This window comes from Sinohyriopsis cumingii, chromosome 15 (genome assembly GCF_028554795.1).
Source record: "Sinohyriopsis cumingii isolate HCF-2022 chromosome 15, ASM2855479v2, whole genome shotgun sequence".
NCBI lineage: Eukaryota > Metazoa > Mollusca > Bivalvia > Unionida > Unionidae > Sinohyriopsis > Sinohyriopsis cumingii.
In genome coordinates, this window is record NC_142975.1 from 122,616,991 (window position 1) to 122,641,585 (window position 24,595).

The 24,595-nt window shown below is 36.0% G+C and overlaps 1 protein-coding gene across 2 annotated transcripts in view; it reads left to right on the top strand.

The window, feature by feature from the left end:
* Positions 1-12,637: 12,637 nt before the first annotated feature.
* The window catches only part of LOC149782640 (RNA-binding protein fusilli-like), a 52,450-nt gene continuing 40,492 nt past the window's right edge, over positions 12,638-24,595 (top strand). For both annotated transcript variants that reach the window (XM_089934135.1, XM_089934136.1), the window contains exons 1-3: positions 12,638-14,892; positions 15,214-15,357; positions 21,638-21,863. In XM_089934135.1, the coding sequence (XP_089790261.1) occupies positions 14,767-14,892; positions 15,214-15,357; positions 21,638-21,863 (496 nt within the window). In that variant the 5' untranslated portion in view covers positions 12,638-14,766. The remainder of the gene's footprint in view (positions 14,893-15,213; positions 15,358-21,637; positions 21,864-24,595) is intronic.

A 24,595-nucleotide genomic window follows, 5' to 3' on the forward strand; every position in this document is an offset into this window, starting at 1 on the left:
AGTTGAACGTTTATACTCAACATCTTGATTATTTCAAATAAAGGTTTATGTCAGATAGCTTGATTTTACAAGTCATTTCCTTCTTTCCAAACGGTAGTTAGATTGGAAGAATTGTGAAACTTAGGATTAACGGCGGCATTGGAGCTCTAATGTCGTATTAAGCACAAAAATCTGAAGGAAATATCAATAAGGCACAAAGCGTACGAATTGAAATTTATGCAATATTCAGTCATTAATACAAAAAATAATTATTTGATATAACATGCTTCCACATTTCATTTATAAAGTTTTATTATTTGCTCTTTATAAACCATAACTGAACTGAATAAAGTAAAATATATCTATGTCTTTACCATCCATTAGCGGGGCGGGTACAATGTAAGGGGCAGAAACTCTTGTCGGCTTAACTGCATTTTGTCAAAAAAATCATTATACAGGCAATGTTTTATATCCTGTCACTATATTTTTTAATCCCAAAATTATCCATCCTTTATTTGGGGAAGTAACCGACTTATTTAAATTTCGCGACCCGGCCACAACGTGAGAAAATTTCAGCTAGCTGAATGGAATTAATTACTAGAATTTGATTAATTACGAAAATTTAACAAAATTGAAAACTAGCGAAAATAGATAAACTTGAACATCTATGTGGTTTCGTCGAATCGTCTACAGCGTCTAAGAAACGTCCGCAGATTTGTATTCAGTAGCGTACTGTGCGTTGGGGGGTGGGCTGGTCGGTTGCCCTGGGCGCCAGATGTCTTGGGGCGCCAAAAAACCCGTTGGGTCATCATCGTCGCCACGGGCGCCATTGACCATTAGTGAGCCACTGTTTTAATTCAAAGAAGCACGAAGAATATGTCTCTGATATTATTTGAGAGTTGCGAGTAATACCAATGTTTCATGACTAAATACATTACTCTTTGATACAGGAAAGTAAACATAAACACTTCAAAGGCTTAATCGTCCGTATCGGTGGCCTAGTGGTTAAAGCGTCCAACTCGGATGCGGGAGGTCGCGGGTCGAACCCCAGCAGAGTCATACCGAAGACTTATAAAAATGGTATTAGCAGCTGCCTCGCTAGGCGCTCAGCACCAACAGGTTAGTGTTATGACTAGTCGGCCTGGTGTCGGGATAATGTTGTTGTAAGGTTCAACGTCATTTTTTCAGCACAAGATAGGCTATACATGGCGGCCAGTATAAATGGTGGAGGAACAATCCGGGAAAACCCTGAAAGAACCACCGACCCACTAGAAGCTACTGGCAAGCTTTCTCACATACCCACATTGGCCGAACCCGAGACTCTAATCCAAGTAGAGAAAGGTGAGATGGCATTGATCTGTAACTGTGAGCGCTTTAGACCGCTCGGACACTCGGAGCCCCCATCAGGATAATGTAACTGGGTGGGACATGATGCTACATGTCTGCGGCATAATGCCCCATTGCTAAACATCACTATAAACTGCCGCACTGCAGACATCGTTGCGATATCGATAATAATTGTTAAAGCTACTTTAAAAATTCAAATCATACAGAGTCAGAGGTTTAATCCAACGATAAAGCAGAAGCAACATGCCTTTGTGTCGCATGTCCTTTGCAAGCGAAACAAATTCTATTAAAGAAGGCACTCTGCCTTAATAGAGCGTCACAGTATTTACCGCATTTTCTTCTGCCTTAACCTTTCATATTGGTCACTTATTTTAAATCCGTAATCATCAACAAAAAAAAAATATCACTCACTTCACTTTTATTTTGCAGAAGCCTGTCTTAGGCGCATGCTTGAAGCCTCTAAATGCACGAAGTTCTAATTTCGATACGCTAAGAAATTACAAGACTGAAAGGTTGTCAGCAGCAATAGAATGAAGGCTCCATAAACAGAGTTATCTGACTTGGCATCTTTGTGACCCAATCTAATGTACAAAAAGATCATGGCATTCGCATGCCCAAAGCATTTCTGTGGACCCGTTAAACATCATCCCAAGGCCAAAATGGTGAGTTTAGTGTGCAGCAAATGATTTTATTTTGGTTTTTAATTGTAAGAATACATTCAAATTATGAGCAGAGTACGTGAAGAAGGAGAAGGAAAAAAAAACTTCAACAAAATTAATGCTGATGATTAGGAAGTCTGCATTGTCGATTGCAGTGACTGCATCTGAAAAGTTAGTGTCTTCAACACTAGCGTGCGCCTCCTCCTCTCCCCCTGAACCCCCCCCCCACAATCGTCGGTCATATTAATCTGACTATATTTTATAGAATACGCTTTTAATGTGTCATGTGCGTTATTACTGTTATCAACAGACGTGTACACTATTAGTCAACAGTGGAGTCCCCCCGAGCGAGTGATGATTGAAAGTGATCAATATCTGTCGATCTTTAGTGATTGATATTGATGATAAGAACATTAAACCGTGAGGGACTGTCACAGAGTTTACACTACCCCTTGGGGCATACGATACAGACAATGATATCCACCCGATGGGGGGGGGTGTACTCCCATAATGGGTTTTGTTTATGTGTGCACTTTTAACGTTATTCATAAGTAACACACAATGATATGAAGTCAGTTGGATAAAAAATAGTTTTCAATTTAGGGATTGTAAATAACTCTCACTGTATAAAAAAAACCCACAATTATTGTTTATAAGAGTTTACAGTTTAAAATCAGCTGATTATTTCCAGAAATGTTACTTCGATTCATGCTACAAAAGTACTAAGAAAAATGCATAACAAATTCGCTGTAGTTTGCTTTTTCTTTTTTTTAAATAAAATTATTTCGACTAGATAAACGACCAACTTAATTTGAGTATATAAACCATTAACTTAATCTTTATACATAACGTAAGTAAATAAACCACTAAATAAATCCTCATACACAACGTAACTAGATAAAAGATTAACTTATTTTGACTAGATAAACCATGTAGTACTTGCACACCCTACCGTTTATTTGTCCCCACCCCCAACGATCTTGAAAACGAAAAGCATCAAGAATAAAAATGCACAAATCTTAGTCATTTCATTCATTGATTTAAAATTTCTGATCTGACTGTCGCCAATGGTTCCTAAAACGGTCGACTTATTGGCCGTTCAAAGCAAACGATAGATCCCAATGTAAACAAGCAGACATACTGCTCACTGCCATTTTCTGTTGGTTTTTTTTCTTCTTCAGGACTCACGGTTCTAATTCAATTCCTGTAGTAAACCTATGCAAACACCATGATATTAAAATTTCAATAATTTTAAATTTCTGAGTGCTCATGATCAAACCTATATTTATCAGTATATATGAAACATGGATGACAGCTTGTGTGAAGAGAAAAGGATACGAGCTGCGGCATTTTCTGGACCTACATGTGTTTGAAACGTGTGTTTTCAATTCCGCACTAAAGAGTCGGGTGCTAATTTCAGTAATGAGTGTTCCAACTCAAGACCGTTAAAGGACTGAAATTCCATCAAGAAAACAATGTCTCTAATTTTTAACGTTACAACTAGGATAAGTTCTCAAAAGGTTCTTTTCCTACAAAGTAACTTTCATTATCAACCAATCCTCGCCATCCAAACCTAAATATACTCTATTTTATCTTCAACCATTTCCGGCCCGGTTCCTATTTTTCCATACAGTTAGTTCCGTGTGTCATTCAGTAGTCCATTTCAGTTAAAAATACGTCGTCTACGTCCAAAATTTTTAATGTCTAGTATTAATATTTTAAAAAAAGGGTGAACAAAAAAGTAAAAACACTCCTATACATGTGTTCAAAGAGATGTATTTCCAAAACTTAAGGAATTACTGAGATTAACAAAGACGGTGAACTGCATCAACCTATTGCTTGAAAAGACAGATTTGGCTATGCAAATATGGCGGCCGTGTTACTAAGAAAATTCCGGTTTGATTCGAAACGCTAGCATGTTAACATAGCTTTTGGATCCCCTGGCGACAATAAGGTTAGAACGTCTAAATCAATGAGTGATACAACTAAGTTTTGAACATTTTTTTATATCCTTGAAGCCTATTGGTCTTGAATTCGGTGGGGTGGTGGGGTGCGAATACTTTTTTCTTTTTATAGATAAACATCTAACGTTCATACATGATGTAGCCAGCTAAACTAATTATTTTGACTAGTTATATCACTGAGTCTTTTTAAACAACGTAACTACAGATAAACCACTACCTGAATCGTTATACACAACGTAAATATAGTATTCGCACACTCTCCCGACTGTTTATACACCACTCACCACCACCACCAATTTCAAAAACGAAAAGCAACAAGGATATAAAAAATATACAAAACGTTGTCATGTCATCATTGATTTTTAATTTTAACCTGACTGTCGCCAATGGGGTCCCTAAAATACTGTCGACTTTATTGGTGTTTCAAAGCAAACTGACGCGTCCGGTGTAAACAAGCATGCAGACTGTTAAGGGTCCTTTTTCTGGTTTCTGGAAATAGTCATTTCAGTAAAACTGTCGTCTGCGTCCAATATTTGTAATGTCTCTTTTTAATATTTCTAAAACAAACTGAACAAATAAAAAGGAGAAACTCTTATATACATGTGCCAAGAGATATTTTACTCCAACATTTACGGAATTATTGAGATTATCAAAGACAGTGAACTACATCACATCTGTTGCTTGACTTGGACATGCAAATATGGCGACCGTCTTACTCAAGAAATTCCTGTTTGATTCTAAACGCCAACAAGTTGACAGGTATTTGGGCCCTCCCACCCCACCCCACCCCCACCCACCCCGCCCCGGCGACAATCATGCTAGAACCAATCAATGAACGGATGAAAGGACTAAGTTTTGATCATTTTGTTTTTATATCAGTGAAACCTTTTGTTTTTAAAATCGGCAGGGGTACAAATGAACGGGAACTATAACTTAATCTCTTAAACAATTAACTACGTAAAGTGCTAACAGTATCTGTATACACAACGTAACCATTCTTGTCATTTTAACTTCAATGAAAATAGCTCACCTAATAGCTTATTTGTTTTATTAATACAAAAAAATTATTCAGCTTAGAAATTGAAATTTGTCTCTAAAGGCAGGAATTGCATATTTGTAATGTGCGTACATACATTTATTTATCCAGATGAATATGAAGTACATATTTGTAATGTGCATACATACTTGTATTTATCCAGACGAATATGAAGTACATATTTGTAATGTGCGTATATACATGTATTTATGCAGACGAATATGAAGTACATATTTGTAATGTGCGTATATACATGTATTTATGCAGACGAATATGAAGTACATATTTGTAATGTGCGTATATACATTTATTTATCTTGACAAATATGAATTATATATTTGTAATGTTCGTATATACATTTATTTATCCAGACGAATATTAATTATATATTTGTAATGTGCGTATATACATTTATTTATCCAGACGAAAATGAATTATATATTTGTAATGTGCGTATATACATTTATTTATCCAGACGAATATGAAGTACATATTTGTAATGTGCGTACATGCATGTATTTATCCAGATGAATATGAAGTACATATTTGTAATGTGCGTATATACATTTATTTATCCAGACGAATATGAATTACATATTTGTAATGTGCGTACATTTATTTATCCAGATGACTATGAATTATATCAATAAATTGACAGTGTCGGTGTTTAGTCTTAATGATGTATACCAGAGTATGGATCAAGCCGGTAAGAAAGTCTAATATATAGAAACATTAAGAGAGAACAATTTCATACCTTAATATAAATGCACATGTATATATGTGTTCATTGATGGAACACACACACACACACATACATATATATTGATGGAACACACACACACACACACACACACACACACACAACACAAAGTAGCGTATTAACGGGAGGGGGGGGGGCGAATGGGGCGGTTGCCCCGTGTGCCAGAGGTCTTGATATGCGAAAACTCCATCATCGTTTACCCGGGCGTCATGTACCCATTGTATGCCACTGCACACACACCCACACACACGCACACACACACACGCGTGTGCGCGTGCTTAGACTATAAATCAGTTGGACGCGATTTCCGAACGCAAGATGGCTGTGGAAAATCAGTCGAATGCTTACAACTGTCATGGACTAACATATTCAGTGGAGCTCTGTATAAATCGTCACACCTACATGGGCGAATTCAGATATTTAGATATAATGTAAACAAAAGAAAGAAAGTTGGCCTTGTTGAGTTCTTTTTTTTATATATAATACTTTCGTTTATATGTGTTATTGACATATTTCATATACCAATTGTCGGACGTAATGTAAAGATATCTTATACTCTTTATAGGACCTAATTTGAATGGCACATTCTCAATTTCAGAAATCAACTAGCGCTGGATATGAACAGAAGATGTATACCGTCACTATTTTAAAATTATGAGACGCGAAAATTGTATTAATAACCTTTTCACTATACACGTGCCTGTTTGCAATGCAAGTGATGCAGTCACTTCCCAAAGCATTACAGTTTAAATTATCTCGTCCACATATTATCTGGACAATTACATGTATGTACGCACATTAAAAAGAAATACTTCATATTTGTCTGGATAAATACATGCCATGTATGCATATTATCTCGTCCGCGTATTTAAATGGACGTCCTTTCTCCACCTACCCACTAACCAAGGCCCTGCGGTCATTCGAATAGCTATTACGACAAAGATAATTTGAAAAAAATATATTTTACTGTTACTACAAACTTAGGCTTCACAACAAGTAAATTATTCTTGAGGAACATTAATGGTGGGAAACGGCCATCGGGTGGAGGAAACGTTATGTGTAATTCAAACGTCGGACATAAATGTAAGTCGACATGCAATCGTACAAAAACATCCACACCAGAATCCAAGCCTGCAAAGCAAATATGCTGTCGATGCATGACGGAATTGACGGTTGAAAGTCTATTTAGAACATTAGACTAGTTTGTGTCGCTTCGAGTTTCTATTTAAAGCAACACAAGGGACGGGCAGCCACCCAAACTTCGCACACGTATACACGTCACTTCTATCTGCTAAAAGTTGATCCAGAATATCTCTCCCTCCCCAACTCCCCCCCCCCCTCCCCCCGCCTTCAATCTCCAGAAAATCGTAACATTGAAGAAAGAAAATATCATCACAAAATTCGATGCAGCTCACGGGTATTGAAATACGTAAATCAGTGCAATCAAATCGATAAACAGTTGCGACAGCTGGGTTAAATTCTGGTTTTACAGAGCTGTTTGTCAATACATAATATCTAAACTCTTTAATTTATGATAACACCGCAAATAGTGTATGTTGTTTTCCCAGCCACGTGTTTCATTTGCCTATCTTCAAAAATTCAAGTAGCGGTAACGAGTCATCTGCTTCTAGAAATTTCAGACACGTGTCTCCTCATTTGTGTCAGCTGGGTTGTTATGTTTGTGACCATTTTGATACCACAGTGTCTGTTTTTCGTTGAGGTTTCTGGGATTAAACAGTCAATTTGTAAATATGCCAAATTATTTACAAGTACTTGACGTTATTATAGTTTGGGTGGTTACGTTTTAGTTTTGTATTTACTTGTTTGTTTTTTTTATTCTCTAATTCTTTCATTCATGCATTCGGTCGTTTATAGTTATGTTAGAGTCATATACGCGTCATAGTGTGCTGATCATCGAAAGAGTAATAACTTAGATTACAGTCGTAAGCTTTTGAAAAACGAAAAAGAATACAATTAAATATAAAGTATTTCCTGATAATTATATTTGTATAGGAAAGACTATGGTCAGTATATTGTATGTCTATATTATCTTGAAATTAATTGTTGTTCTCCATTACGTGAAATCTTTAATGCACTAATTTAGAATAGTTTTATAACTATTTGCCATCTTTTTTTTTCTTCATTTGATAAATTTCAGTTGGCGTTATCTTAATGCTTTCTTTGCGGTAAAAATCAGGCCCGTCTCGCTACATCCTAATTTAATGTCTGCATCCAGTTTGCTGAAATTCCTAACGGTAAAAGGACGAGTTTTTAAAAATTATACGAATCAGAAAAAAATCCGCTTTAGTGTGGTCGAAATTTCAGTTGCAACGTCTATCCAAGTTAGATTTATGGTACAATTACAAAACATTTGTCTATTTTTCTAGTTTTGCATGATGACTATATGAACAAAAATGCTAAAGATTTCATGTATTTGTTAAATTGGTACCATATTTAAGAAAGGAGTAAAAGCAAAGTTTTAAATAGGCTTAACTATTGCTAGAAATATCGGTCTAATTACCTACGTATATTTTAAACGAGAAAACTTACAATGTATAATGCATAATTTGCACACTGACTACAATCCAGAAGCGTGAATCATTCAGTCAAAGATCACACACCATAATAATGATCACAAAAATTTTTAAATTCTTTAAAATAGTGAAAAGTTCTGTTTACGTGATGTATTCAATTTTCAAAGGACAACTTCAAAAGTGAATCGTCCTTTGAGACATGTAATGTCCAAAACGTCTTACACTGAAAGCAAGAATTGTTCAATTCAAATGCCAGCGAACGCTTTGTATTGTGCTTGAAAAACAAGAACGATTAAGATATTATCAGTTGTTCGTCAGGGAGTTTTTGTGTGGCTATTTTGTTTTTTACAATAATAAGGTCGACGAAAGTACTGTGTCTTTTGAACTACATCATCGTATAAAACACTTTCTATAAATTACACTTTGTCAATACTCTCTGGTCTTAAACTAAGTAACAGAAATGAGAGAAAAACCAACAAGTTTTTGTGAAATGTAACAAATTATATATTTCCCTAGAATACAAAGTGAAAATTTACAATGAAATTATAGTATTGTGAATTAAATCTCAATTTGTTCTAAAAGTTCTATTTGTGATTGGTCGGCCTGGTGTCAGGATGATGTTTCTGGGTGGGACATCATGCTACATGTCTGCGGCATGATGTCCCAGTGCTAGATATCACTTTAAAATGCCACGCTTCAGACATCGTAGCGATATGATTGAAACATTGTTAAAGCTACGTAAAAAATCCAAATCACACACACACACACACACACACACACACAAACTCCAATACTCAATTGTGGATAAAAGTCAGACACACAATGTAAATTAATAATGCATAACTTTGTTTCATGACGGCCTCTTCCATTATACATACTCTGTCTGTCTGTCTGTCTGTCTGTCTGTCTCTCTCTCTCTCTCTCTCTCTCTCTCTCTCTCTCTCTCTCTCTCTCTCTATATATATATATATATATATATATATATATATATATATATATATATATATATATATATATATCGTAAAGGATAATTGTTATGTTAGGAAATCAAATATTGCATTATTTTGTTATGTTTCGTCTTTTTGCGATGTCAAGGCTCTTTTACTAATAACCTATCGCCAGAACCACGTGATCTACCATAAAGAACATATATAGCCACGTGACCTATTACCAGAACAGAACACATCTTACGCATTAGTATTGCACATTATATAAAATCAAAATTTTTTATGTCGACACTCATATGAATGTCATTACTTTGTACTGCATACTTAAAAGTTTCATGAATAATGGTTACAAATGTTTATCTTATGACGATATGATTGACATTAGACATCCATATCCAACAAGCTGCCAGCGCATTTGTGACCACGTGAGGCGAACACTTTTGCCAGCGATAGTATTGGTCGGTGGGCCATATATATCGGCACATGTCAGGGTTTGTTTGGCATAAAGAAATATATTAATTTAGATCAGCCTAATATCGTTTTTATGGAAAGAAATTTAACTGAGTACAAGAAAGAATATGATGTGTTTAAGGTAGGAAAGAGTCTTTATTATCAATGTCACATCCAAACAGTCGGTTTGAACACTGTCAAGTCCAAACAGTCAGTTTGAACAATGTCATATCCAAAACTGTAAATTTTAACAATGTCACATCCAAACAGTCAGTTTGAACAATGTCACATCCAGTTAATTTGAACAATGTCACATCCAAATAGTCAGTTTGAACCATGTCACGTCCAAAAAGTCAATTTTAACAATGTCACATCCAAACAGTCAATTTGAACAATGTCACATCCAAACAGTCAATTTAAACAATGTCACATCCAAGCAGTCAATTTTGAACCATGTCACACCTAAACAATCAATTTAGAACAATGTCACATCCAAACAGTCAATTTGAAAAATGTCACATCCAAACAGTCAATTTAAACAATGTCACACCCAAACAATTAATTTAGAACAATGTCACATCCAAATAGTCAATCTGAACAATGTCACATGCAAACAGTAAATTTTTAACAATGTCACATCAAAGCAGTCCACGTGTGTACGTATGTAATATAAAAAAGGGAACAGACAGTGGCTGTTTCTTAAATGTAACAAATTACTTATGTCTGCATTGATAATTTTGCTTGATATTGGGACTTAAAAGACAAATGACCGTTGTTCTTACAAGCAAGAAAAAAGAAGAAAAAAAAAAAAAAAAACAGCAACCCGCAAACAAACAAACAAGGATATGCATGACGGGAAAACGAAAAATTATACTCCACGAAAGATTATAATTATAAAAGGAACGCTGCGATATTCTCTGTTATCATGTTAATTATATTTAGCAGGGACATTATGTCATTCTCTGTCATTACAAGTATCGTATGAATTTTGTAAATTTTTCCGTTGAATAAATGTCATAAACAGTCGCGTGTCAATTACATTGAAGACACTTCTTAACACGCGCTTGATCAGCAATGTTATGCTGACGTAGCAAACAGAACATAAACCAAGAGGTACTTATCATCTTATCATATCATTACGATGGGTACGTACTCAAGAGCGTAATGATGGTGGTAACATGAACAGGTGCTGACATATACCACCTGTAGACAAGAAAGATAAACATTTCAACCCTCTCCAACTTTAATTTTAGCTTTGTGTGTGTGTGTGTGTGTTGGATTTTTAACGTAGCTTTTAAAACAAAAAATCATATTGCAACGATGTCTCCGGTGTGACAATTTTTAGTACTGTATAGCACCGGGGCATCCTTTAGTATCATGCCCCAACTAGTCACATTATCCTGACACTAGGACGACCAGTCCTAACATTAACCTCTTAATACTAGGCACCAAGCGAGGCAGATGCTAGTACCTATTTTATTAGTGTCTTGTAAGACTCGGCCGGGGTTCGAACCCGCGACCTCCCGCATCCGAAGCACGGACACTCTAACCACTTAGTCCGCCAGAGAGGTCCGCTTGGTAGTAATACTCCAGTATTAAGAATGGTGTCCGATATAATCCAATATTAGGAATGCTGCCAAGGATAATCCAATATCAAGAATGCTGCCAAGGATAATCCAATATTAACTATGCTGCCAAGGTTAATCCAATATTAACTATGTTGCCAAGGCTAATCCAGTATTAATTAAGCATGCTGTTAAGATACATCAGTGATGCACATGGACACTTTTAGTTTGCTCAGGCCCTGCTCACTTCGTAATGATTTTGTCTAATGGTTTTAAGCATTTGGTATTCGGCAATGTGATTAAAGTGTCTTAAAACAACACGGTAGCCGACCCAGCCTGGTCTGATAATCAAACAAAGTACTCATGTGTAAGAAGTCAGCATTCTAACCACTGAAATACAGCGTGTTCGATTCGCAGATCAGGCCAGGTCGGCGGCTGTGCTGTGTCCTTGGAAAAGACGTTGTCTTGTCATTGCCGTATAAAATCTAACAAAAGCCAAACAGGGATAGGACCTTAAAGTAGGCTTAGACCAACCAAACCACAAATGTTGCTCTGCGTCTCTGATGCATTCCAATATATTGTTTTGTAGTCTTCATTTATATCAAAATTTCCTGTAAACAATAAAAAGAAGAAAAAAACTTTCAAATTCAAGAGCAACAAATACGTATTATTGTTGTTTATTATTTCAGGGAAAATTCCTTGTTCCTGATTTTCTTAACGTGTCAGTGCAAACTGTCGCTGAATAAAACGTGTTTATTGTCTGTAACAGTGGAAGAGGCCATAGAGGTTGTGGGACATAACAAGTATTACGTAACCTTTATAGCATTGGAGGGGGCCGTAGAGGATGTGGGACTTTACACTTATTACATAACTTTCACTTCTTCAGTTCAGATCCATGATAATTTTTGTTTACAGTGGTCATTTAATGAATTTACAAAGAGTTCATTCTTGTCAGTCTAAGATGTTTCACGGAGGTATTAAACCTTTAGAAGCATTACAGTACCAATTATTCTAAACTGTCGACAATTTCTCCCCAGAAATAATGTTGTAGACATTCGTCACACAGCTGGTTTTTCCACCAAAGCTACTCCGTGTTAGACAATTAAGTTGTCTTCTGACAGTTGATGGTATTCGTCAAGGATATCCCATTTTCATCCTTTTGTTTGAAAAATTTCACAGATTAGGTTTTAAAAAAGCTCGAAAGTAACACTAGGTGACCCGATATTAACAATCCCCTTCCCAGTTTTATCACGTGGTACAATTAAAGTAAATCTATCATTTATGATAATTATTACAGTACAGGATGTCGGTTTGACATTTCAGAGGTAATTTCCTTGTGTCCTTTTATTGCAGATAAATCAGACTCCCGTTTAGTTGTACTGATTTTGAGCTTCTGAGAGTAGTAAATCTTCATCTCCGATTTTGCCACATTTTTTAGTTGATAGAAAGAGAATCAAGAAATATTGATGCGATCAGCATTCAAAAATGTGATAAATAATAACATAAATGTTCAATTTTACTTGCATCGTTATGATAAATTATTGCTAATTGGTTGCGGTTGAACACTCTCCTCGTGTAAACCTTTGGATCGAGACAGCTGCAAAAGGAAGTTAAGAATGCTTACGTTTAAGTCTAAGTGATATTCGTATTAGATAATCGGAGCGAGGAACATCAAGTCTAAATGATATTCCTATTATACAACCGGAGTGAGGAATTTCAAGTCAGTGATATTAATATTGCCGACAGGCTTAAAGTAAATCGAATTAAGTAATATCATGTCGAGATGATACTCATTTTAGACAACCGGAACGAGGAATATCAGTTCTAAGTTATATTCATTTTATACAACCGGAGTGAGGAATATCAGTTTCAAGTGATTTTTATTTTATTCAATCGGAGTGAGGAATATCAAGTCTAAGTGATATTCATTTTATACAACTGGAGTGAGGAATATCAAGTCTAAGTAGGGTTAGGGTTAGTGATATTCATATAAAATCGGAATGAGGAATAACTATTCTAATTGATATTTATATTAGGCAGTCGGTGTGAAGAATGTCAAGTCTAAGTAATATACATTTTATTCAATTGGAGTGAGGAATATCTTTGAATATGTTATCCAGTACGTCATGCAATGAGACAACTTGTACAAAACAAATGTAAAAATTAAGGTCACGTGCACCTGAACCAACCAGTGCGTCCTTTTTCACAAGTTTTCAGTTCATATTCTCTTTCATCGGATGTTCCGTTCAACTTTACAAAATTTACTTTTCACAACGAACGTCCAAATTAAAGGACAAACAATTAATAAAAATCTAGAAAAAAATATTGAAATTCTGTGGAATTACAAGTTTCGATAATGAATGCAACATTTTTCATACATAAGCGTCTGAATATTTAGCAGTTTAAAAATATTTTGGACAGATTAAATTGTGATAAATTTACACTGAAAAATTTTTTTATGAAAAAAACCAAACAATTAATGCAATATTTTTCATACTTAAACTTTACAATTTTGATAAGTGAGCAGGCTTGAATCCGAGGAAAACAAATATCAATAACATAAGAAATTTTTGAGGAAGTACACATTTAAAGAATAACGTTTCTGTAGCATTATATGTGTTGACCTTTTGTGAACATAAGCGGACCAAGCTGTCAATATTTGTCTGTAAATTAAATAAATGGTACGTCATATCAGGCATATACATGAACGGTTATAATATTGCTATGCCAGTAAAATCTGTCACTGGCTACATTTCACTAAAATTTAATGACATCCTATTTCAACTAACATATCGGAGGAGATATTTATCTCAATGTAAAACATAATAATCATCATTAAAGAATTTGTATAAAAAAAAAGAAAAGTTCAGCAACGTGACGACTACAATCAAAAACAGTGTGCCTCTCTTTTTCCAAGGTTTACTTTGCAGCAGTCGGCAAACTGGTAAAATAATATCTTCACGCTTTATTCCAACTGGTGTCAGCTTGATAAAAGTTTATTGTTTAAAAAGCAATACACATGTTGTCGAGAGAAGAGAACTGTGCACAGCCTGTGAACTTAGCAACAGCTTGCTGCAAATTTCCCTCCAGGCCAGGGATATGCGTGCGCATTTCGAGTGCTATTTATCAGCAAGGTTACCAAAATATTTTTACCTGGCCAAGGTATGATAAGCAAAGATAAGTGTTCTTTATAAGTACCATAATCAACCATTTATTCAGATTACAAAAGTTATCACATAGGCTATATAGCCAAAGAAGTACGTACTTTCAATTATGGAACAGACTTTCTCAAAGTTTGAGAAGTATGAGCACCTGTAATTACCTGAGCCAACTCAGCTGTGACTTAATTACTCCCTTTTCGAGCCCCTGTATTCACTGCCACGTTTCGGTGACGGGCCAATAGGAATGTATCGCCCACAAAAGCCTCTAGTATGTGCCACATGGTTTAGATGAATAACACAACATTCCCTCGACATTTACACAAGTTCAGGTGACAGATTCAAACGTCGGGAGACACAGCTCAGAATGGCCGCTACTTACAAAGTGGTGCTATTCTGTGCCTCGGCAGGAAAGAACGGAGAAGACTTAGGAGTGGACGAAGAACAGATTGTACTATTTGTATATTTACTATTTGACATTCCCAATAACAAGGTAAGTCACCCTTATTTACCCGGTTTTTACCTGGATCCTAGGTTGTCAGTTTCGCGGAAAAAAAATTGAGCCAACTATACACGAGTGCAGTTGAAACCTCTCGACTAAATCGTGACTTCGGTGGGTATAATGTCAACTTTTCGCACATTGCGCGCAACTCACTATTTAATAATAACGTTTATTGACAGATTCAGAAGTATCGGCACGTAAATTTGACAAAGAATCTGTAACTTCTCAATACCGGAAAAGTAAATCTGGAGAACACCTAACCCAGGTAAATGTGTATACATGTACGCTGAAGTGCCTATTGCCCACTTTCAGGTTGTAGCCGTTCAGCAACATTACGTGAAACCAGTTCCTAATGAACTATCCGAGACAGTACTCACTGATGACTGTAAAATAGAAACGGGTCTGCAAGAAGATGCAATAAAGAATTCGCAACCCTTGGAACACGTTCTAGACGAAGTAAGTACATTTAATTATATACTGAATTATTTTCACATCAAACCGTTTAATTGTACTGTACCACTTAGCTTTGAAAGCTGAGATCTTTTCGTCTCTAATTATTAATAAATTTCTTCTTTGTGCAACAATCAGAATGCTTCACTTATTGGATCACACGTTTTCACACTTACGAAATGCTGTTTATGGACAGAAAACGGGGGGGGGGGGGGTAGATGCTGCAACAAGAGACTTGTACAAAAAATACCTTAAGTGATCTTAAAGCTTCACAGTGCTTTATGTAATAGAAACTTGAGTTGAAATATGCTGTTGATTATGGTTATATATATATATATATATATATATATATATATATATATATATATATATATATATATATATATATATCCACAATGGATCATGAAGAGAATAATTTAAAGAAGAATAAAACGGCAAAAATGTGTCCATTATAATTGAAACATTATATGACGCTTAAATGACTCAGTTTTTACGGTAATTTATGTTTGTGTGTTTGGCTGGAGTACCGTGTGTTGAAGGTATTACGATTGATAAGAAAGCTCGTTTCAAGTTCTTTAAAATTTTAAAGTAATGAATGAAAATCGACTACATTGTAGAAGTATGATATACTATGGCCTTAAACTAATTTTTAGTCATCGCTGGGAAGCGACGATATGGAGGATAAATGTTTACTTTGATGTATAACTAAATCATATTTTTCGATTAAGAAATTTTATCAGAGAATCAGTTAAAAATCTTAAAATCTGCACTTCTGAAATGTGAACTAAAGTTGGATATAATAACTGCTGTTCATGAATGGTTGTTGACGCCCAATGCATACCTGTGTTAAATTAAGTTCAAAGCGAACCGCCAATGTGTATTGATACACTGCACTGTCAACGTGTTACCTGTTGAATATCATCAGCTCACCTGTTGATTACAGCGAGTATTGATCTAAATGATATCGAACACTCGCGTGAACAATCCCAATTGAATGGTGGCAATAGCTGGACAAACAGTTCAGAGATGGGTGCCGTTCTGCGGTATACACTTCGAATATAAACCCAATTGTTTGCTTATGACCCACAAAGTGTATTTACAGTTGATTTACAAGAAGTATCAATCATAGTATAGTGCTTCCGGTCTATTAGCATTCTTTTATAGTGTATTCACAACAAGAACCAGAGACGTTGAAGACTCTCTCTCTCTCTCTCTCTCTCTCTCTCTCTCCATACTGTCTTTTTATAGTCCCAACGGATAGCAATGCTGAATAGGTTAGTCGACTGTTTCTCATGGATACTTGTGTAGGCGTGACATGTTTAAAATGGCAATCACACATAGGTCTTCAAATACCATTTTCTACACGGACATTAAATCACGGCATTGAAATAACATTTTCTACACTGATATTAAACCAGCCAACAACACTTATTTATTCCTTTATTTAGTTGTTGTCTTTGCATCATTCAGTAAACTCGATACACTGCTTATAGAATTTGGTTAATCATAGTTGTGTTAACTGGTATTTTATATAAGCAAGGGACATGGTAGAACAGAGATAAGCAGCATGCCATTTTCACTTTGTTCACACCACATGATAAGGGGTCCCTTCTAGCTATCCCATGTGCTGTGTTATCGCCAGGCATTACTTCAACACCCGGTGCTTCCCAGAGATTCTCCCAGTCTGACCTACGATTGCCAAATCGGCTTCTGTTGTAATACTAGTATATACAACTAGAAACGTCCAGCTGTCACTTAATCTGGTCTCCAAACCAGTTCCGAATAAACCATATTAGACGAATAATTTTGCCATTTACCTGGAACCCATCCGTTTAAAAATTCTGGCGGATAAATGGAAAACAAAATCATCCCAGCAGAAGGATATGCAATATAATCTTTTGTAAAACGTGGAGGATTTTTGAGTTTTACGTATTACCCATTGATAGAATGGTACTCGTATGTATACTACCCATTGATTTAATGTTAAACATACTCGTATGTTTTATATATACTTCTAATATCTTGGTGACTGTTATTAAGATCCATATGTACAGTCTAGCATCCTTTAACTCGTAAGCAGGCTCCCAACAGTAAATGGCATGACATGCTGCATAATGAAAATGAGAAGATAACACTGACTTCCATTCTTACGCAAAGAAGGCAAGTTACTACTTCCTTCCGTTTTGGTCACATACTATGAAAACGCGACGTGCAAGTTTAAAAAGTATTTTATTTACTCAACCCTGGCATTATTATTTTTCATCATTTTGAAATTGATAAAATAACAAGCTGCAATTCGACAGACTTTTTCTGTGAGGGTCTTTCCTCTGGCACATATATTTAGGCCCAATCACCAGACTTGTCCTCTTTTGGCGTTAACTCTGGCACGTCTACTTGGGCCCATTTACCTGACTTGTTCTATAAGGGCCCTTACTCTGCGACGTCTGTTTATTCCCAATCAGACCTTTACTCTGAGGGTATTTCCTATGTCACGTCTATTTAGGCCCAATTACCAGACATGTTCTCTTTCAGCATTTACTATGTCACGTCTATTTAGGCCCAATTACCAGACATGTTCTCTTTCAGCATTTACTATGTCACGTCTATTTAGGCCCAATTACCAGACATGTTCTCTTTCAGCATTTACTATGTCACGTCTATTTAGGCCCAATTACCAGACATTTTCTCTTTCAGCATTTACTATGTCACGTCTATTTAGGCCCAATTACCAGACATGTTCTCTTTCAGCATTTACTCTGGTAGGTCTATTTAGGCCCAGTCACCAGACTTGTTCTCTTTGGGCTTTTACTCAGGCACGTCTGTTTAAGCCCAAACACCAAACTTGTTATATGGGGGCCTTTACTCTGACACGTCCATTTAGACCCAATCATCAGACTTGCACTCTTTGGGACTTAACTTCAGTACGCCTGTTGAGGCACACTCATCAGATTTGTTCTCTGTGGCTTTTACTCTAGCACGCCTAGTTAGGTATCAAGGTCAACGCCATTATATCTAATTTTTGTATCAAAATTCACACAGACTGTAGTGCCTGACGAAATGAACAAATAGCTCCCGTAAATGTTACGGTATGATCTATTTCTTGATACGGGCGGTTAATTAGGTTAAAAATGAGAAAGAAAACTGTTCTGTGTACATGTACAGAATATTCTTAAAAAGTCTTGTGAGCAGGATTGAGAACAACAGAAAGGAGACTTTTTGTTCTGTTTATTTATTTTCCTGCTCTGAAGGCAGGCAGTGATACAATCTGGACTGAATACGTCAAGCGAAGTGAATTGCGATAATATCTTTGTCCCTAAAGGCATTTAAAAGCGGCTTGTTTAGATGAGAGCACAGGGTCAAAGGATGAAAGGCTCAGAGCAGTTTAGAACTTGATAAAATATTAGTACCCTGTGGCATTACAACACGCATTAAGCTACAAAATATAGAAAGACAAAGTACGATATTTGGAAAAAGCAAAACAATTCCTTTTTACAGGTCTTAAAGACTCGGCCAGTTTTTCTTTTAAACATTAGTTCATACTTGGCTAACTTTTTGTATGACATACATACATACATACGTACATACATACATACATACGCTGTCAAAAATACCATATACTGTCCTTTTAAAATACTTTTGTGAAAAGCCTAATTGGAATATAATTATTCCCTCGCCAAAGTTTAAAGGTTATAACCACAAGTCAGTAGTCCATAAGTCCATCAGTAGTAACGGTCTTTTCTTACAAATCAGTTTAATTTAAACGAACTTGACCAAGTCATAAGTTGTGCGTTGTGTGTAGTGATGATTTATGGATGGTTGTTTTTGGTCCGCCACACTGTAAACATTTCCTGCAGATCAGTTCCTCTCTGTGTTTATGGATGTAGAATAGGCTGCATAGTAACTTGTTTGTTATGGGGTACATACTGTCATGGTGTTCAGCTCTTTAGCACAGAGGCGACTTTTTTGTTATGGGGTACATACTGTCATGGTGTTCCACTCTTTAGCATAGAGGCGACTTGTTTGTTATAGGGTACATACTGTCATGGTGTTCCACTCTTTAGCATAGAGGAGACCTTTTTGTTATGGGGTACATACTGTCATGGTGTTCCACTCTTTAGCATAGAAGTGACTTTTTTGTGATGGGGTACATACTGTCATGGTGTTCCACTCTTAGCATAGAGGCGACTCTTTTTTGTTGTGGGGTGCATACTGGAATAGTGTTCCGGCTGAGAAGATCTTGGAATTTTTAAAAGATTACTTTTTTATTCCCTTCCCCCGGTTGTTTTACCTTTTTGCCTTCGATTTTGGTTTATCTTCTTTACAACATCTTTACCATGTCTCTTTTCTGAGGGTAGATATTTACCTTTGGTTGGACGGGTTGATCTTCTTTGGAAAGTTGGTACGGATTTTGCCATTGTTGCTAACAGGCGTTTGCTCACTACACGATAGTGTATTGTGCTGATGTGGCTTTAAACCCATCTAACGCACATGCAGACACCGGCAGATACACACATATATCAGAAAATGTATATCACTGGAAACCTAATAATGTGATCAGATGTACTACGGGGTAAGTGTGGGACAATCTGATAAAGATTCGAGTCCCGCCAATGTAAGTAGGTTTAGTTAAATATCCTGGCATTCGCATTGCTTATGAACAAGAAGATGCTAATATTTTTCTGGTTCATTTTAAAGTATTGAAAAAAAGAATGTTCTGAACACACCACTGATAACGTAGGGTGGACGGTCTTCAGGACGAATGAAGTAAAACTTTTCATTGAAATTCTTTCCTGATGAAACGCTGAAAATCTTTCCTGATGAAACGCCAACTCTATTACAGCCAGAGACTGAAATAGAAGCATATAGCCACAAAGCGAGTAGTGTATAGTCAAAAAGCAATGGCTTTGTAATTGCCTTATGCAACAGGTCGAGCAGTGTGTAGTCAAAAGCAATGGTTTTATGATTGCCTTATGCAACAGGTCGAATAGTGTATAGTCAAAAAGCAATGGTTTTACTATTGCCTTGTGTAACAGGTCGAGTAGTGTATAGTCAAAAAGCAATGGTTTTACGATTGCCTTATGCATTAGGTCGAATAGTGTATAGTCAAAAAGCAATGGTTTTATGATTGCCTTATGCAATAGGTCGAGTAATGTATATTCAAAAGCAAGGTTTTATGATTGCCTTATGCAATAGGTCCTCGGGCTCATATATGCCGTATCGTTTGACATTATCTGCTTTCCTGTTTCTTGTTGATTTCAGTTTTAGTTAGACGTATGGGACCAGACAATATATTTTTCTCGCATTCCTACACGCATATGATCGTGTTTTCCAGTGAAGGTTGTATTTCACAACATGACATTTCACTGCGATGACATTGCATCTAAACCGTCAAAAACTCTCGCGAATCTCGTCATCTTTTGAGAAGTTTTAAATATGGTAACTAAGATACACATTGTTTGCAACATACTACATCCTAAAACCTTCAGCGTTTTAATTCCGTTTCTTACAAACATTACGACATTTAAAGACAGTCTACCGCAAACATGACATCTTAAATTGATCGACCTAGCTGCACGTGCATATTATGTAGTCTGGTTTCGAGTTGAATTAAAGGTTTTTGTAATTCCTATTTTAATTTTAAAAAATCATCTTATTATAATGATTGAGATGAAAATCGAATCTTGAGCAAAGTTGGATCGAGTACCATATCAAAATTTTGCCTCGGTCTCCTTTAATAAGTGGAACCTGCGAGGAAGTTTTTGGGATTAGTTGACATTCATAGTAACTGTACCATCCATTTTTGGTACACAGTTCGAACATTGTGTCTTGCCATTGACGTTGCTTTAAAGTTTCTTCAGTATTCACATTACGTAATATAAAATTTGTCCCTCGTTTTCATTTTACTGAATGTGAAAAATATATCCTTCATTATGCATCAATGATGGATAGAAAAATTCCACTCATGGGATCTGAACTAGGCCGAATTTTCCCATCCTTCAATGATGCGTATGAAAAATTCTATGAATGTTCACCGATTATGTAAGATAATTTTAGAAGATTATACAGTTTTCGGTGACAGGAAAGGCAGTATAATAAGAAATAAAGCGCGTAGATATCAGTCATATCACGTACAAAATTTTCATCCAACATGCAAAGATCACCTCTCATGCCTTTTCATAAATATACTCTTAGCAGAAGCATGTTTTAGTTATATATATATATATATATATATATATATATATATATATATATATATATATATATATATATATATTTCAAATTTCAGTTTGACAGGTTTTTACAAGCAAAGGGAGTCCACCCCGATCATGGAGGGAAATCATTCTGTTTTGTCACAGATGGACCTAACCACCTTCGACAATGTCTTCACCCAGAAGCCAGCAATAAAAACATTTCCTTGCCAAGTTACTTTTACAAGTACCATGATCTCAGGAAGGAGTTCAAGAAATTCTATAAAACAGACTCTGGAGTTAACATTAAAGCTATGTTGGATTGTATCCTTTTGCCTCAGTGTTTATAGTAATATTTTGCGAATGAAATGAAGTGTGGCATATGCAGTTTTGTATGGTATTGTGCGTTTTCCAATGATTCAGCAATGAAGAATTCTTTGGAATCAGGTAAATATTGCCTTTTTATACCTATGTGCAGAGTTGGAATCGACAGATTACGGTTTTACTCGCCGAGTGTGTCACAGCTTCACCCCAAATCCCAATCATCATCATCATTGTTTTCGTCGTTTATTCTAATTTGCCCTTTTATTTCTGTATGTACAAAGATATACAGCATGTAAATTGTCGAGTGGAAACTCAGTTTATTGTAAAATCGTTGAAACTAGGCTGATTTTTTTAGTTAAATTTTACCTGTTACGTCATCTTGGAATGTAAACCTATTGATGCCTACCTCCACCCAAGCTTCACACACCTCCCACCTCAACTTCATCACAACTCTGTCTGAAGGTACTGTTCCCAGCCCCAATTGTAACCCGATTTCGATATCGGTTACGTCTTGAGTTACTTTTGGGGATCCATGCAAGACCATTTTGATTCCCTTATGAGAATTGTATGTATGTGGTTCATAATATTGCAAAAGAGCTGTCTCTTTGTTTCAATACTGTTTAAGAGTATAAAGGGTGTTTTAAAGAAAAGAGTTGATTATCAGTACTGTAGCTGCCTGGGTAAAATTATCGTTAATGGTTTGAATTGTGACAAAGAAGAACCGAATGGGTAGTTATGACTTTGCACCTAATTAACAAAAACTCCAAACAACTGAAAGAAAATGACAATAGACCTTTACGTGTTTTGAGGACCAGAGCATTTTAAAAGTTTGTCTTGTAGGTAAATCTGGCAATTGAAGAAAGTAAAACAATGGATACTGGTAATTGATACCAAACACGAGACAAATAGATGGCGAGAGATAAGACTGAAGACAAAAGTTGAAATCAAAATTTCGACACCAACACTAGAACTGCTGCCTGAAAGGTAAACTCTCATGTTTGAGGAATAATAGTTTTCCAAAGCTACCCTACTTGGAATCATTACCCGTTTAAAGATATTGCGTGTCAGGCTTTAGAAAAGTTGGATATGTTGGTTTTAGATGGACGATTTTCACATTCCGAGGGCTAAACGGAGGTAATTTAGACCGGTGTATTGAGAGATTGTCTCGGTTCAATAGCCGGTGTCAGGGCGAGAGGAAATAGTAGACTTCCCTTTTGTTAGATGTTGCTAAGTTTTCTATTAAGGCATGGCAAGAAAACGTAAAATTAAGAATGTTGTTGCTCGACTTAACCGTTATCCACCCTGGCTACCTTCCTTTTATCGTTGGCCCATGAGATAGACACAGAAAAAGGCCGATTATCTTTCAAAGAAAGAGCAATGTTTGGTTGGTAGATCTAACTAGCTTATATGAAAGTACTTGCAAATTTTGTTTGTTCGGGATGGATTGAGCTGAAAACGAGTGCAACGGGTAGAAAACGTACTTGATTTACCGTGACAATAAAGTTCATTGTACCTGCGGGACTATTTGTGTAGTTGATCGTATAGTCCACTGGTTATACGATACGAGATTTGCTCACTTTTATTATTACTAAAATTTCAATACAAATTTACAAACACCGTGAGATTTGACATTTAAAAGTAACGTATAAAGGTAAATTTAATCTGTCAGAAAGCATTGAACGACATTTGACATCTATATTTTACTTTCAACTGTTGATAGAAAGTTTTTAAAAAGTTTTGCAAGTCGTCTAATATTATTGAGAACGGTTTTCTTAGTCCATAACGTAGTGGGTCTTGATGTTGACTATTGAGCCTGTCATAATCCAAACTTGGTCCGATAAACTCAAATACCAATATAAAAAGAGGAAAATGTTTTATCTCTTATCTTTCAGTTCACTTTTCTTAATGAAATAACCCAACAGTTTTGTTTATGCTATTTTTAAATTATAAAATACTGCCAACCATACCACGTCTCTGTTTCTATCTGTACCTTCTGAAATCTTGCCGAATACTAAGGAACAAGTTCCCGTCATAACATCTGGAAAGCGCAAATGAGCCTAAAGGACTTAGCCATTTGTCACACCTTTTGTATGAAATCACCCCCATCCATCTCATGACTGGTGACATTTCTGCCCAAAATCAATCATTAACAATGCATTGCAAAACGTTAAAAGGCCCCACCCCCTTCCCATTATTATATATCCAGAACATGTATACATACTTTTCGACTGATCTATAATGGTATAGGTAAATACATGTAGACTTTTATTTACTGTATATGCCAAGAAACGCTCGATTGAATTAGATATGTATTTTACATGTATCTAGGAGAGAAAAACTATTCCCCGTTCAGCTTGGGTTCATGTACCACTAGTTACCGCATATTCTGTAACAAGTTGGAGTTTATAAAACACCTCATTCAGAGGAGTTTGGAGCTTAACAAAGACCAGATAAAACAAGGGATTTTATTTTAACACGGCCAACCTTTCGTTTCTCATATTTCACAAAACAAAAATTGGCTGCGTGTGTGGTTGGCATTCACTAACTCAAGTTTAACACCCACCCACACCCACACACTTGTCAAAGTTTTTTTTTAAAAAAAATCTCTTGAATTTCTTTAAAACAGTAATTGTTCTCTTGACATTAAATAAAAGTCGCCCCAAACACGACAATCGGATTTTTTTTAAACCAGATAATGTTAGACAACTTAACAATATTTAAATGACACCTTT